Here is a 16181-nt window from a genome sequence, read left to right as displayed (position 1 = left end):
CTTTCTCTGATCTCTCTAATAAATCTTTCTGAGGTCAAGTACACCCTAGCTCTAAGTCACACTTATTTGTTTTTAAAAAAAAAAAAAAAAAAAAGGGTAAAATAATAGTTCATTAGTGATGGCTAGAAAATTTCAGTCTTGAAAATGGAGTCATCATATTTATAATAATATTAAATAATAGAAAAAGAAGGCCTATACCGAAGCTGCAACGAAAATGACTCGAGTGATCGAATAAGGAATCTTCAGAGTGTTATATGCTTCAGCATAAGCTGTTTTCCATTATAAAGAAGAGACTTGCTGATCATATCCAGAGTCATTGCCATAAAAGTTAAAATATCCGGCTCCTATATATTGATCTTTCTAGCTAATTAAATGAATTTGGAGATCCTCAATTGGCTACCAAACAAGCCTCACCTTCTGGGAAAATAAAAGAAGATGAGAAGTGAGAACATAAAATCAAATAAACCATTAATACTTTAAACTTTTCTCTTGTTGGATTAATTAATGAGAAAATCATTAAAATTCAGTAGGCCTCAATGGCTAGCTAGCAAGTCCCTCAAATTTGTATGGAGCTGTTGACCAAGGAAAAGTAGCAGCCTTAGACTGCTTCAGTGGGGGTGTGGCACTTGCTGTTGGTGTTAATGACTTAGAATTGACAAGTCTTAGTGGGACCAGCCAGGTCTTCTCTCTTCTCCTTCTTCAACTCAAAGTGCTATTAATTCCTTCGCCTGTTGATCTTGGGTTCTCCTTAAAAGAGCATTCACACAGCTTCCTTATACGTGATTCTCTTCTTTAAATTTAGAAAAAATGTATAAAAGGTTACAAAAATTCATTTATAGCAAAATCTTTAAATGATTCCTAAAAGTTAGGATTGTTACAGTAAAATATGTTGTATTGAGCTCAACTGTAACAATCATTATGCTTATTAAAATAGAAAAAATTCGATTCCCTCTCTTTTCACGTCACAAAAGTAAAAAAAATATATTATTTTAATGATACAAGGAAGTGTTAAAAAAAGTTATTGTGGAGTATATTTAGATAAAGAGGTAAAAAATAGTTTTAATGTTTAAATTTAGGAAAAATGACGAGAAAGCTCCCAAGAGCGGCTACCTTAAGACTGCTTCCCATCTCTATAGAAAAAATATAAAAAAAAAAAATCAAAAAAACTCATCAACAACAGCTTCCTTATATTTTTCTTATACATTAGAATTGCTACATATAACCATCAACATGATTTATTATAAACATAAAAAGACATTATCTCTCCTATCACACATCTCTATACAAAATATATGAATATTGTTGTGAGTGACATGAATAAATCAAGTCTTGGATGTGGGGGCCGGCCACTTGTTGTCTTAAGTCCAATTGGTTTTTGGAATTGAAGCCTTTAGTCTCCTTTTAGGAATTGGTTTTGAAGTCCTGCCCTAACTCTGATTTGAATCCTTGTTTGAGAAGGATTGCAACTCCTTTGTCCAACGCCGACTTCAAACACTAATATAATTAAGGAGCATACGTTCAGGTTCAGCCTTTAGAAAATAAGCACAGCAAATTGAAGGTATTCTCACGGTGTTGTGCCTCATGGGCACTTAGAGAAAAAGAGAGTTCTTTGTGTTAGCTTTTCTGAGATTTTGATATATTGAAACTTAGACGATATTATTCGCAATTTCACATCCAATGCTACGTAAAAAGCTAGCTCTTACTCATATTTGACGACAAAGACCTAAACTTCTACATCAGTGTTACAGCTTTCACCAAAAAGAAAAAAAAAAAAAAAGGCTTTTTTTGTCTTTCTTTTTTCTTTTTTCTTTTTTCTTTTAGACTTTGTAATTCAAAAATTAAATTACGTACGAATATCCATTTTAGCTGATTAATTTATTCTAAATAAGAAATAATTTGTGAAATCAAATATTTAGAATTGATTTTTATTATGATTCTTAATGGGAACTGTGGTGGCCAAATCTCTAGCCACCGTCACAAAGACCACCAGCGACTGGGCACTGCCGTAGGTGACCCGCTTTGCAGTTCCGGTTGGTGGTTGGTTGTCTAGCCACCTTGACATGCGCATCTGACCACCGTGATTGGCCGTTCGGCGGCAGCGCGCAGGGAGAAAACCCCTTGTCAAGCTGGGCGGAAGCCTGCTGTTGCTGCCACCGACGTTTCGTCGCTTGCGGTGAACAACAGCCCTCATATCGACCGCCTGTGATGGACGAAACGACGGCCCTTTGCCGGTTGCCAAGCTCAGTTGGCTGTTGGGTGGCGACCTTGCGTGGCAGGCCCATGGGCGGCGGCGGCCGGCTTAAGGATATCGGGCATGGTTGTTGTTTTCCTGTTTGGGTTCAGACCCATACACATATCGGGTCAAAAGGTTTGGGCCTAATGGTATATGTTTTAAACCCAAGTCCGATCCAGCATTTTATTAAAAAAAATAATAATTAGTTTATACGGGCTGACCCAAATGGGCCAATACAGTAACCAGTAGCCCAATCTTGCAATCCTTCTGGGTCCAGGTCTGTAGTGAATTCTACCAGCCCAACCCGATATCGTAGCCCATCCGGATATTTAAAAAAAAAAAAACAACAACAACAACAAAAAAAAGGTTTTGGGCGCACCTGGGTTCTCTAGGGTAATAAAGGGTAGGGCCGTCAAAACGGGTCCGCGGGTCGACCCGTTTACGACCCGCGGGGACCCGCGACCCGTTTAACAAAGACTCAAACATGACCCGTTTATTAAACGGGTCGGACCCCCCGACACGACTCGAACCCGGGTTTCACACGGGTCGCACGACACGACCCGTGAGACCCGTTTAAACTAATGGGTCGTGCTGGGTCGACACGACCCGTTTACCCGTTTAACTTAAAAAATGATTTTTTTTTTTGTTTTTAAATAAAATAATAATATTTTTAGCAATTATCTCTTAAAATTAAACTCCTAGCAGACTAGCCACACCAAATCACTTAATAGTTATAAGTTAATATGCTTAATTGTCCAATCAAATAACCCAAAAAAAAAAAAAAACTAAATCATTACAAATTTACAAATACAAAATGAGTTCTCATTTTTGCCACTTCTTGTCCACTCTTGAATAGTTGAATGATCAACAAATATGCTCATTTTAACACGCTCCAGATGAACTTGGAATCTGACAGGAACTGATACTATCCAATGTCAGAACATCCTCTTCTTCGTTATCCACCGTCATTAAAGCTTGTTCTATATCAAAAAATAAGAGGAGAAATTAATGTCATTAAAGTAAGATAAAAAAATTACAAGTAAATGAAAAAAATTAAATATGCAAATAACTAATATTACCTTGCTTTCCATATAACCAATCTTTAGTACAAATTAATGCCTCAACAATATCAGGTTTAAGTGAACTCCTATACTGATCAATCACACGTCCACCAACACTAAAAGTGGATTCTGAAACAACAGTCGAAATAGGAATACTCAAAATATCACGAGCCATGGCAGCTACTTCAGAATAACGAAATTCATTTCGTTTCTAAAATGAAAGGATATCAAATGTCGCATTCTTTTCCACATACTTGGGCTCATCCAAATAAAGTTCTAATTGAGTCTTGTTTGCATCAGAATCGACTCCATCAAATGCTAGAAATTCCTACATGAACAGAGAGAATATAAACATAAAATTAGTAAATGGTTATGAGTATATATATAATATACTAAGTAAGTTACTAACGAGCTAAGAAACTTATGATATTATTCACCTTTTCCCAATCTAGGTCTTCTTGTGGCCGAACGACTGTGGAGCTTGAAGTTGTAGGAGTACTATACTCCATAAAAAGTTTGATTAACTTGTTAAAAACATTATTATACTCTTCAGAATCAGCTCCATAAATCTTCGTATAGTAGTACTTTACAAGACGAAGCTTGTAACGAGGATCCAAGACAACTGCAATGGTTAACGCTACATTAAATTCTGACCAATATTTCTCAAATTTGGCGAGCATTTGATTTGCCATTAATTTCTTATACCCATGTTCGCCCACTTCTTGCCTCAAGTTCACATAAATCAATGCAACTACAGGAAAGTATAAATTGGCTGTGGGATATTTGGTACCAGAAAAAGCACATGTGGCACGATAGAAGCAGCCCAAAAAAGTACTGATATCAATCACCCTTTCCCATTCAAGTGAACTAGGACAAAATTTATAATTTTTATCAGTCATCTCCAAATAAGCAAAAGCACGCCTATAGTGAATAGCACTCTCAAGCATAAGATATGTCGAATTCCATCTGGTTGGCACATCTTGTCTTAACCCCTTGTTACTGTCCAATGACATTTGATTGACAGCATGAAGAAAACTTTGTTTTCTTACTTGTGATCCTCTAAAATACTTAACACTATCTCGAATATTTTGGATAGCATCAGCAATCTCTTTCAATCCATCTTGCACAATCAAATTAAGAATATGGGCACAACAACCCATTTGAAACAACTCACCTTCACAAAGAAGGGCTTTCCTCATGTTTAATTTTTGTTTCAGTTTCTCAACACAACCATCATTTGCAGAAGCATTATCTAATGTTATAGAGAAAACCTTTTTATCAATCCCCCACTCTGGTAGCAAACTATCTATCTTGTCAGCCAAAGAATCACCATTATGTGGTGGGGGCATAAATGAAAAACTTATCACCCTTTTAAATAATACCCAATTTTTGTCAATAAAATGAGCAGTGAGACAAATATATCCATCAGTTTTCAAAGAAGTCCACAAATCAGATGTAAAACTAATCCTTTCAGGACAAACAGTTAACAAAGACTTAACCTTTTGTTTCTCCAACATATGCGTCTTGACCAATTCTGCCTTAGCAGTATTTCTAGAGATTAATGGTACATCACTACGCAAGTATCTATGCAACTCTCTTACACCATCATATTCAACATATGAAAATGGCAAGTCATGCTTAATAATCGTAGCAACCAACAATTCTCTATATCTTTTTGGATCAAATTTTGAGGTACTTACTGACAGAGTTCCTTGATCTCTAGATAGGAGCAATTGCTGAATATCATGATCATTTTTCCCCCCACAAGCCTTCATATGCTTCTGCAGATTTCCAGTTCCATGTGAACTGTTAGCTATATATTTATGATCACAAAACTTGCATTTTGCCCATATCCTTGAGTCATTTGGATCTTTAGAACGAATTTCATCAAAATGGGTCCAAACTACTGAGGTCTTCTTACGCTTCTTTTGGACCCTTTTGTTCGTCATCGGATTCGTATGAACAGAAGGATCTTCATCTCCTATTGTATTTATTTCAACCACATCATCATCGAATATAACCGAATCTTCGTTAATCACCTACACACATAATCGTTAGTAAGTTAGTTAAAGATAAGTTCAAAAGTAAGAATCAAACCAAATTTAGTAATGCTATCACAAAACTAGAATTAAGTAGGCATTAATTCTTTGTCATTCATCAAACACATTGTTTGTTGTCAAATTGTGTTTAGCAATTTTATATATATATATATATAAATTGGAGGCCTCCTAGGCTCCTAGCATGTTCTAGGATGAGATTTTTTTTTTTTTTTTTTTTTTTAAGTATTCTAGGATAAGATATTGAGTCTCAAAAGAGTAACAACTTTAAGTGCTCAACTCTAGGTATAACATATTGTTAAATATTTCCACAACAAACACAAAAGCCACATCCAAATTGATTAGTTAAGCCTATATGAGACCAAAAATATATTTTTCTACCCCAACCAAATTGATTAGTTAAGCCACATCCATCTTTCAATACATACACAAGTTTGGCTCCTAAGTCCTGATTGATTAATCCATTATCAAAAGTATTTTTTTTTTTTTTTTCAATGAATGGGCAAACAAGCTTGAACAAAGAAGAAGGCTAGAAGGGTGAAGCTCATCTGCTCATGTTACTTTGAAGTTTGAATAATATTTATGGGAAATTCCGAAATTGGTTCAATTCAGTTCATGGGCTTTGGTCAAAAGCAGCTCACTTCAAAATTTAAACCCTAAACACAAAATCACTTCAAAATTTTCACAAACAAACACAAAATCACTTCAAAATTTCCACAACAAACACAAAAGCCTAAAATGAAGCAAGACCCAACAATCCACAAAATCACTTCAAAATTTCAACAACAAACACAAAAGCCTAAAATGAAGCAAAACCCAACAATCCACAAAATCAGAGCATCAATATTCAGATTTGAGAGAGCAAGAGACTGAAGAGAGAGATACATACCGGATGCGACATCGGCGGAAGAGAGAGAGCGGCGGTAGAGGAGGCGAGGAGTGGCGGTGGTGTGGCGTGGGTCCGTGGGAGTTGGGACGTGGCTGCAGGCTGCGTGAGGAGTCTGATGCTGACAAGTGGAGGAGCGGCGAGAGAGAGACCGGTAGTGGCGTGGCCGTGGGCGGTGGCGCGGCGTGAGGTCCGGTGAGCTCGAAGGAGGAATGGGCCGAATGGGTCGAATGGGTTTCCGTTTCAGTGGGACGTGGCTGCAAGCTGCGTGAGGAGTTTGATGCTGACAAGTGGAGGAGCGGCGAGAGAGAGACCGGAAGTGGCGTGGCCGTGGGCGGTGGCGCGGCGTGAGGTCCGGTGAGCTCGAGGGAGGAATGGGCTGAAATGGCCGAATGGGTTTTCGATTTTTCGTTTTCTGGAATGGAGGAACCGAGGAATGGCGCGCCTGACTCTTCTAGTCTTTTCTAATTTTCTTTAATTTTTTAATTTCTTTTAGCCTTTAGGTTAAAAAAAACAAAAAAAAAAAAAAACAAACGGGTCTGGTGGGTCACCCGCGGGTCGACCCGCGACACGACCCGCCAAGCACTCATAAACGGGTCATAAACGGGTCGACCCGTTTATGACCCAAACACGTTTAAGGTAAACCCAAACCCGCTAATTTCGTGTCGTGTTCGTGTCGGGTTGTCGGGTCGTGTCAAAATTGGCAGCCCTAATAAAGGGCAGCATTTTGGACCATAAGGCCTTGCGTCTTCATTTGTTGCAATGTTAATTTTTTTCTTTAAGTACAACTTCATTGCAAACAGCAGAACAAATTATAGAGGCAAGACACGGGGAAAGACAACAAAAATAAAAGAAAGTACAATTCAATCACACAACTTTTTTTTTTTGTTTTTTTTAGTATGAATAACACAACTAAGATAAACTACAAGTACCTTAGAGATAGGAAGGAAATCCCAGAAAATAGAAGTCACTTGGGAATGCAGCCTTTGAAAGCCTCGGCCCACTATGATGGATAAAACCATCGAGAGTAAAAAAAACCCGTATAAACTTAGATCTAATTTAGCTTCCAACAAAATCGAATAAACTAAGAAAAGATAACTTAGATCTAATTCGGCTTCCAAGAAAACCAAACAGACTAAGAAGACAAAAAATAGCATAATAGGGATCTCCAACACAGACAAAGAGTCTGAAGCCCAAACAGTTTTGGGTTAAGTTGTAAACAACACAATAACAACACACAACCGAACAAAAAAAAAAAAAATCAACTTTGGCAGACAAGGAGATTGAGGGAGGTGGCTTGAGGATATTGTCCTGTGTTTGAAGGCCACGCGCTAGTAAGTGAGATCCACGCGCTGACGCAGGGATGTCGAGGGGAGAAGCAGATGATGGGGCAGGGAAACTAGGACTCAGGAGAGTTGGTGGGCTGGTAGTGCGACGCGTTGCAAACTCGAACTGGTGGAGAAATGAAGATCTAACTTTGAAAAACCCAAACTTCAAATCTGCACAAATCCGGCCAGCCGACTCGATGGGCAAGACAATTGGCGAGGAGGGTGAAGTGGCAAGCGAGGTAGGGAGACTGTAGCAATGGTTTTATAAGGATCAAAGATAAATCGTCAAAGATGATAGATAGACCCTCATAAGAGACTAGAGGATATAGAGAGAAGCTCAAACGGGTGGTTTTGTCGATAGTTTTGTCAATGAGTATCTTGTTTATAAGGTATTTTGTCAGAGAAGATAAATTATTTGGTGTGAATGATTATATTATTTCTTGGTATTTCAGTTGCAGCTGACATGTACACTTCCTATTAAATGATGCAAAACACGTAGTTTATACCACAACTTAATGGAAGTTATTATCTTTCTCTGTTTCTCAACCACGCGGTACTCTAATGAGAGAGGATTCGACTTCAACTCAAGAAAGCCACCATAAAATAACTATCACCTAAACATCAATTGTTAATTTTATACAATTGAATTCACATTCCAATTTTTTTTTTTTTTTTTTTTTTTTCAATTTTGTTTTCTACTCTTTAAACCATCCAAACATAATTTTAAGAGTTTTTTTCCTTGGTATTCGTAATTTTGAAAATAATAAAAAAGAATACAAAAAAAATCACACAACCAAATAAGTTGTAAACTACGATTTTAAAAGTCAAATTACGATTTTACTAAATGTTTAAAAGTGTTTTTAAAATTCACGTTTTCAAATAACATATTTTAAAATCTTTATTTTTAAATCACACTTTTTAAAATCGTAAAACCAAACAGACCCTTAGTGATCTTATCCTTAGGTTTGCATATCCTCCCTCTTAGCTTCGAAACACCTTTCAAATGCCTCCTCTCTCTCTCTCTCTCTCTCCCTCATTTTCCTTCCTCTTGGCTATTGGGTGGGGAAGGGATTGGCTCAAACGCTCAATTACGGTTCCTAGGGGTATTTATAAAAGGTTCGTCACATTTTCTAAATTTTATACATATGACTTTTGCATGCAAATTGTCATCGTTCAAATGGTTCACGTACCATTACAATGCTTGATCCTGATTAGGTTGTTAACGTGGATCATTAGAACGATGACCCAGAAGTTCTCACGCTCTGATGCTACATCATTCAAACGCTTTTCAAGTTTTTTGAATGGTGCATCTAAATCTTGACATTTGAAGTGTTTCTAAGCCTTTATTTACTTTAAGGTTTCTTTTTGTTTTTCTATTCTAATTACTAGTTCCCCATAATCTCGTAATTTATTTTCTTAAATTTATTATTTCTACAAACTTCAGATTTTCTTTGAATTATTTTATAAATTGTCATGTGTTTATTTCGGGTATTATACATTTATTGCACTACAGCATTTCTCTTAATTATAATATTTTAGGTATTAAATTTCACTTATAAAATGAAATTTTAGCTCATAAAAAAAATACAAAAAAAATAAAAAAAAAACTTAAAATATTTACTAAATGATTCCATTCTTTTATTTTCTATCAACTTAAATTTTTTTTCGTAACAGGTGATTTGACATGCAGTTTTTCACTATGTAATAAACCATGACAAATTCACATGTTGCTACTTGCCATGTCTTGGTTTTGGCAAAAAGCATAATATGGCAACTGAGGCGTCCGTACTGCAATGCAAATTAGGCAATTCGCAACCTGCTTGTGCCAGCTGGGCCCCATAGCCCTTGGGAGGTGGGCCCACAGCCGAGGCCCTCTTTACATTGGCAGTTTTCCTTTTTTTTTAAAAAAAAAAATGAAGAATATTAAACTTAGGATTATTCTGAGTAAGTTTACAATATAAATCACAATTGCCACATATAAACCATATTAATCCGCAAAATAGAATTGAAGTAACTGCACGCAAATCTCTTACAAACCCAAATCCCAAAACAAATCTATGCCATCATCATGATATGAAACATACGGCGACACGAATCCCCCGTCCAAGAAGGGTACTGATGAAGGACAACTATTTTGGATGAAGCTGCTGTTGTCGGCTACAAATGGTTGTGTCCAAAAATCTCCACCAAATTCAGGTGTTTCTGAGGAAGCAAGAGTGTCTTCGACGGCGCAGCAATTTGTTCCTGATTGAATTGCATGATGATGAGAGCTCAAGGAGGAGAAATCACTCGAACATGTTTCAGGGGACACTGGAGAGCTCTCCAAGATATAGGGAGAGGGGCCAGCTTGATGATGATCAGCAGGAGTATTACTTTCAGCTTCTGAGTCTTCACTGTTCAGCTCCTGCTCTTTCATCTTAGACGACGTCGTCTGGTTTTCCTTTCCTCGTTTCTTTAGGTGGGTGTGCCAATGGTTCTTTATTTCATTATCTGTTCTTCCTGGTAGTTTTGAGGCAATTATGGACCACCTGCGAATAAAACAATTAAACACATAAGTTTAATTAGCAATTTTTAATCTGTTTTAAGTAATTTCGAAATTCATTTCCAACAAGTGATGACAAATTCATACTTATTCCCAAGTTCTTCATGTAACTTGATGATTATTTCATCTTCTTCTTTGGTGTACTTTCCCAGTTTCACATCTGGCCGGAGGTAATTCATCCATCTTAGCCTGCAACTCTTCCCACACCTTGATAGCCCTGTCAAATCAAAAAGAAATTAATTTACAAATTAATTTTCTTTAACAAAACTAAATAAAAAGAATTCAGTTTTAATATATATATATATATACCAGCAAACTTGGGAAGTTCTCTCCAGTTCCAATGGCCATATCTCCCTACATATTCCCTTAACTTATTATCTTCTGCTGGACTCCACGCACCTTTCTTCACTCCATTTTTGTCATAATACGCACTTTTCACCATTATTTCTAAAGCTCTCTCTGTCTCTCTCTCTAAGATCAAGTTTTCCAGCTCAAATAAATACTTTTACAGCACATATATATATATATATATATGAATCCCAAGTTCGCACAGAAAACGTGTTTTATGTAGTGGATAGCTACTAGGAATCTCAAAGGCTCCAAAGAAGCTTTCTTTTTTCTTATATTTTACAGAATGAGGGCCCCAAAGGAGAGCCAATGAAACATGTTTAAGATTAAAAAAAATACTGCAAGAGTGAACGAGGAGACTTCATAAAGTAACACATGAAACGGGCAAAAGAAGTCACTTGCTAGGTTAAAGCTGTGCTGCCTGTGCATCGCTGTAATTTGCTATGCTTTATATATATTTATATATAAATAATAATAATAATAATAATAAATATCTCTTGGTACTACTTTCTTGTGAGAAAAATTGTTTTATCTATGATAATATACATTTTTTTTTTTCTTATAATTTTTCCCAAGTCATCTATGTCTAATTATTTAACATAAATATATTTTTGGCTTTAATATCATGCATCGTATATCATTATTTATTGCAAAAACTTAAACCGACTAAAAATAATAATTTTAATTAATACTTAATTAATTCTTTACCCTTTATAATTGAGTGCCGTACTATGAGTGGATTGATTAGGATACAAGTCCTTGCGTATGACTACAAAAGAAAACAATCAATGATTTGTTTAAAATAAAAAAACAAAAAGAAAGAGCTAGGGATGATAACAGAAGATTCGCGCGCAGGAGCTTACTTCATCATCCATCTCCGAATCTTACTTCAGCCGCATCCATATAATTGCACAGGGAACTTGACAAAACTACAGGCCGTCTGACTCCCTCATTAATTCTTTTTAAATTTGTTTAAGATAATATACAAGAACAGTACACATCATATTAAAATATTAATTAAATAATTAGACTTTCAAGATTAGTGACTATTAACCATATGTATCCTGATCAGACGATGCAAAAATTCATTGCTAATTGCCCAATTTGGACATATTTAATCTATGAACACAAAAGTCATCTGTCATTAATTAAGCATTTAACAAAAATTAAAAACAGTTTGTTTCGATAACAAATAGGATCGTGCTTCCAAAATTTTTTCCTCTATAACCATAATGCAATATATAATTGCATAAAAAAATGTTTATTAATTACCTATTGCAATCATTATAATTACCATCTTAATTACTTGATTGAAAATGAGTGAATCAACGGCAGTTGATCTATCTGGGCAGGTGACAAGTACAATAAAGAATAATTATCTCAATATAAATTAATTAAAAATTATAATTTTATTTTACCATATTTATGTTGATCGAGTTTTTGTTAAAAAACAAAATTAAGAGTTAATTAGAACATGTCGCATAAATTTGCTCGACAGAATTTTCTTTTTGTCATGTGAAAAGCCCATTATTTTTAATAAAACTATTTAAAATTCATGTATATCCAATAAAGTTAGATCAGGACATTCATGCAATGTGACAATAACTTTAATTAGAAGTTGAAATGCAGCTTTTGTTTCTTTATTTTATGGGGCCAGGTGTCAGCTGGTTACTGATAAAGAATGCATAATTAATTAATGTGATGTGGAGTACTGCTCATGTATGGATCATCCGTATGAATCCACCCATCGAGGAGTCTACTCAACCACACATGATGACATCCCAAATGATAGGCTCAATCGTAGCTTCGATCACCTGAGGCGTCAGCAGATTCCCCAATACATACATACACATATAAAACGACATGCACGTCAGTCATAAATGATTAAATGTTTGTCAAGTCGTTTCCACCAAAGGCTCTCCCTTCTTCTTCAACACCTTATCATCAATTTTAATTCAACATATTGACAACGATGATACATTTATATACATATATATATGCGGATTAATATTTAATGGATCCCTGTGTATGAATGTTGGGAAGAATAAAAGGCACTGAGTGTCAATGTCAACCATTTTGTGGTCATGGCCAACTGCATGTGTGAACCAAGGGATTATTGATTAGAAGAAAAAAAAAACAAGAAGAAGAAGGGATTATTATGAACCCTATACAGCTGGAGATTTAAATTAACCATCAATTTCATGATTGAAGAAGGCCTTGTATATATCCATCTGGGTAGTTGACTAACAACACTTATAGTCTATAGAGGTAGCTAGAGGAAATTAATGTTAGTTGCATTTTTGAGGTAGCTGCCAATATTTTTGAAGAATTGATCAAGTCATTTTTTCTTCCGGTGATTTTGGTATCTCTGCTGTATATCTATCTAGGTATAATTTTCTCGGGTTTATATGATCATTTCTTGAATTTTAAAGTGAATCCATGCATCTTAGAGAGTTTGAGTAGATTTGAAACTTTTGAATACCAAAATTCTTGTTTCCGAAAGCAACATCCAATAATTTATTTTTTAGCTTCTTAATTTACTAGTAAAAGACGTACGGGAAAATTCACTTACACAGCTTTCCGATGTGTTATTGGTTTTACAACGTTGAACTCAGATTATAAAAAATTGCAATGTTAGTATCTCATTTTTCAACCTCTTTTAATTTTACCCCTACATTAGGATTTAACCAAAAACCTAGCTAACGGAGATGCCAAAATGACCAAATTACCCCCATTCTAAAAAAAGCTGAACATTTGTTGAGCCTTGACCCGCTGTGGGTCTTGGATTTTTTTCTCATGTTGTTTTACTTCTTTTGGTTTTTTTAATTAAGGATAAATTTGTATTTTTATAAATTTTATAGAAGTATAAATTAGAAGACATTTTTTTTTTTTTTTTTTTTTGATATACAAAATTCTAAAGGTAGGAGTGGAATTAAAATGGGCTATAAGTATAGGATATTGACATTACAACAACCATGACGCTTCGTCGGGGATGGGAGGAAGTAAAGTTTTAACAATAAGTATTTCACATGCCCTTGTCAAAGCAATATATACAAAAACCCGTACTATCTATTGTTCAGTGTGAATGAACACCAGAATAAACTTTTCCTCCAAACTGAATTGGAGAAAATTGCTTTAATTCAGTCTATTAAACTGACCGATCAAAATACATGTAATTTTTACATACATTTTAAATAGGATTAACAAAGCATGTGATTAAAAATATATGTGAAAATCACGACACTCTAAAAATGTATGCCAATTTAATAAACTAGATTGAAAGAAAGAATTTCTTCAACCTAATTTATGCAAAAAAACAAAAAAACTTTGTTCAATGCCATTTAAGAGGTTGTTGGCAAGGCAGTTGGGTGATTTGAACTACTCTATTTCTCTCTCTTACCAGAAACTAATGCATACTAGAATATAGATGACTTTGGTGAACTACAGGTAATTTGAATAATACTGAAGAATATGGTATATATATATATATATATATATATATATATATATAGGTCAAGTCTATTAATAATTAAGCTTACACAAACGCATATGGAGGATCATGTTCCCATGTGAGATCCATACACATGCATGCACATGGTTAAAATTATGCAATCTCTACATTCCGTACAAGCTACAGAGAGACTTTAGTGCTGGACAATGACTTTGGCTTTCCACATGATCCCATAGAATGAAAGGCCGCTCTCATCATCATCATCATGTGCATGCAATTAATTATCGGGTGAAGTAAAACAGAACGGCACATCGGCAAATCTTTTTTTTTATTTTTTTAATATTAAAAAATTAAAAAAAATGAAAATAGCATGACATGCTTAGAATCACAGCTCTTAATTACCATATATCTTTTGGGTCATATTATAGAGATTTACGGCAGTCACCTATATATATATATATATATATATATATATATTGGTTACCACGCCAGTGTAGATAAAGGAACATAATTAATCAATCGGAGAAATTTCCGACATGATTCGTAGATTTATTTAATAAGTGGGGTGAAGCTGACGTATGTTGATGACATGGGGTTTACATGACGTCAAGGGAGTGATGTCATCATAAATTAGATGAAGAAACTGATCAAGATCAAGTAAATAAATTAATCAAAGATGTCAGTGTCATACAGAAAGATCATGTGGAAGAAAGACAAAGCCAACGTGAATTCACACGAAAGGTTGAATTGGTCAAATCCCATGACTCTGCGGTCCAGAACAACAACCTTTATTGTCACCATTCAAACTGCCAGTCTGCCACCTTGCTCCTTCTGCCTGTGATGAAATTGGGAATTTAATTTTTAGAGGGGTCGGATTGTAATTTTCTTTTTAAGGGAGTTGGGCAATAGGGATTAGGGTCTATGTTCTGAGTCTTCTGACCACAAAGGACTCTATTGGGTCCCTCACATTTTTGTCCAATTACAACAAGTTTAGAAAATTTCTGGCATCCTTAATTATAGGAAAAAAAAAATACAAAATTAGTCATTATAGTTATTTGATTTGTAATTAGCTCATTGTGATATTAAATTGAATTCAAAGGTATTTGAAGTATGCACCAAAGAAATAATAATCCATACATAATCAAAGTTGGTTTATTGACTTAACAGATTCCGATAATGTAACACATTAGACTCAATAAAATTTTAACACGTGTCCTATTTATTTTAAGTTAGTGTCACACTTCAAAATCTGTTTAAGTCGATGGAAAAAATTTGATTGTAGAGAGTAAATTTTGTTTTGACGTTCCTTGGGGACCTCTGAATTTATTTTGATACTGCAAATAACTTATTGCAAATAAGATAAACTACATGAACTAATTTTACATTTTTCCCCCTAATTATATGAGATTCCGATCCTAGCCATGGTCTAATCATATTTTGGTTACTAACAATCTTAAGCTGGATCGATCCCTTCTTCCTAAACCCTTCTAGCTTCGTTTATAATTCAAAATTTCAGAAATTTTTTACAAAAGTTGGCATGGCTAAGTTAGCATTATTTATAATGTGTTTTACCCAGTAATTTTACAGGTTAAACCTGTATTTTTAAACAAAATCATAAAAAGAATTTCGATTGAGAGCGTGTTAAAACAAATGACGGTTTGAAAATGTGAAAAAATTAATGTTTTGAAACTGAAAGCAAGAGGTTGCGTCCTTATTTAAAAGAAAACTCTAATGATTTGTTTTTATTTTTATGAGCTCTGATAGCATGTTAAATCACTAATTATCAAAAAAGCTTAAGCAAATATATAGGAATGGATAAATGTAATCATTTAATATATATTCTAACATTTAATACAAATACATATACAAATTTAGGATTTAGTCATGAGAAAAAAATTGAAGTTTTACCTTTTTTTTTGTTTCGGTCATGAGAATTCACAATATGATTTAATGCATTAGGGATGCTTAGTTTAACAACGTATCGAATGGTATAAAACATTTAACAGTTTAGTAAACATTTACTTAATTAACTCAATCTCATCCTCGATCTTGGACATCCTAACTTCACTACATTACAATTCACGTACTAATATTAGACATGTCCTACACTAGGAACCCTAAAATTACTCATGGAATCTTAATCATGGTGACGTAAGCCTTAACCCTTGCCTTAAAAGTCCTAAATACCCATTTTTGACCTCATCAATCATTTACCCCAAGGGGTCGAACCACAAACATAGTCTACAAGAAAAGATGTTGGCACCACACGAAAATT

At 34.8% G+C, this 16181-nt stretch overlaps 1 protein-coding gene across 1 annotated transcript; it reads right to left on the bottom strand.

The window, feature by feature from the left end:
• Positions 1 to 9543: 9543 nt before the first annotated feature.
• LOC132182609 (transcription factor MYB4-like) lies at positions 9544 to 10807 on the bottom strand. Its single transcript, XM_059595910.1, has 3 exons — positions 10417 to 10807; positions 10195 to 10324; positions 9544 to 10093 (listed from the first exon to the last, which is right to left on the bottom strand). Exons 1-3 carry the CDS (start codon positions 10547 to 10549, stop codon positions 9595 to 9597), a joined length of 762 nt encoding a protein of 253 aa, XP_059451893.1. The 5' UTR covers positions 10550 to 10807; the 3' UTR covers positions 9544 to 9594.
• Positions 10808 to 16181: the final 5374 nt, after the last annotated feature.

The sequence above is a fragment of the Corylus avellana genome, chromosome ca5 (assembly GCF_901000735.1).
Source record: "Corylus avellana chromosome ca5, CavTom2PMs-1.0".
Classification (NCBI taxonomy): Eukaryota; Viridiplantae; Streptophyta; class Magnoliopsida; order Fagales; family Betulaceae; genus Corylus; species Corylus avellana.
The sequence above is the reverse complement of the archived record's forward strand: the minus strand, read 5'-3'. Positions and strand labels throughout refer to the sequence as shown.

Excerpts from the sequence above, each read along its gene's own strand:
- LOC132182609 (XM_059595910.1), bottom strand. The coding sequence starts at position 10,549 with ATGGTGAAAAGTGCGTATTATGACAAAAATGGAGTGAAGAAAGGTGCG. Across the intron at positions 10,325-10,416 it reads AGAACTTCCCAAGTTTGCTG|GGCTATCAAGGTGTGGGAAG; the intron begins GTATATATATAT and ends TTGATTTGACAG. Across the intron at positions 10,094-10,194 it reads CATGAAGAACTTGGGAATAA|GTGGTCCATAATTGCCTCAA; the intron begins GTATGAATTTGT and ends TTTTATTCGCAG.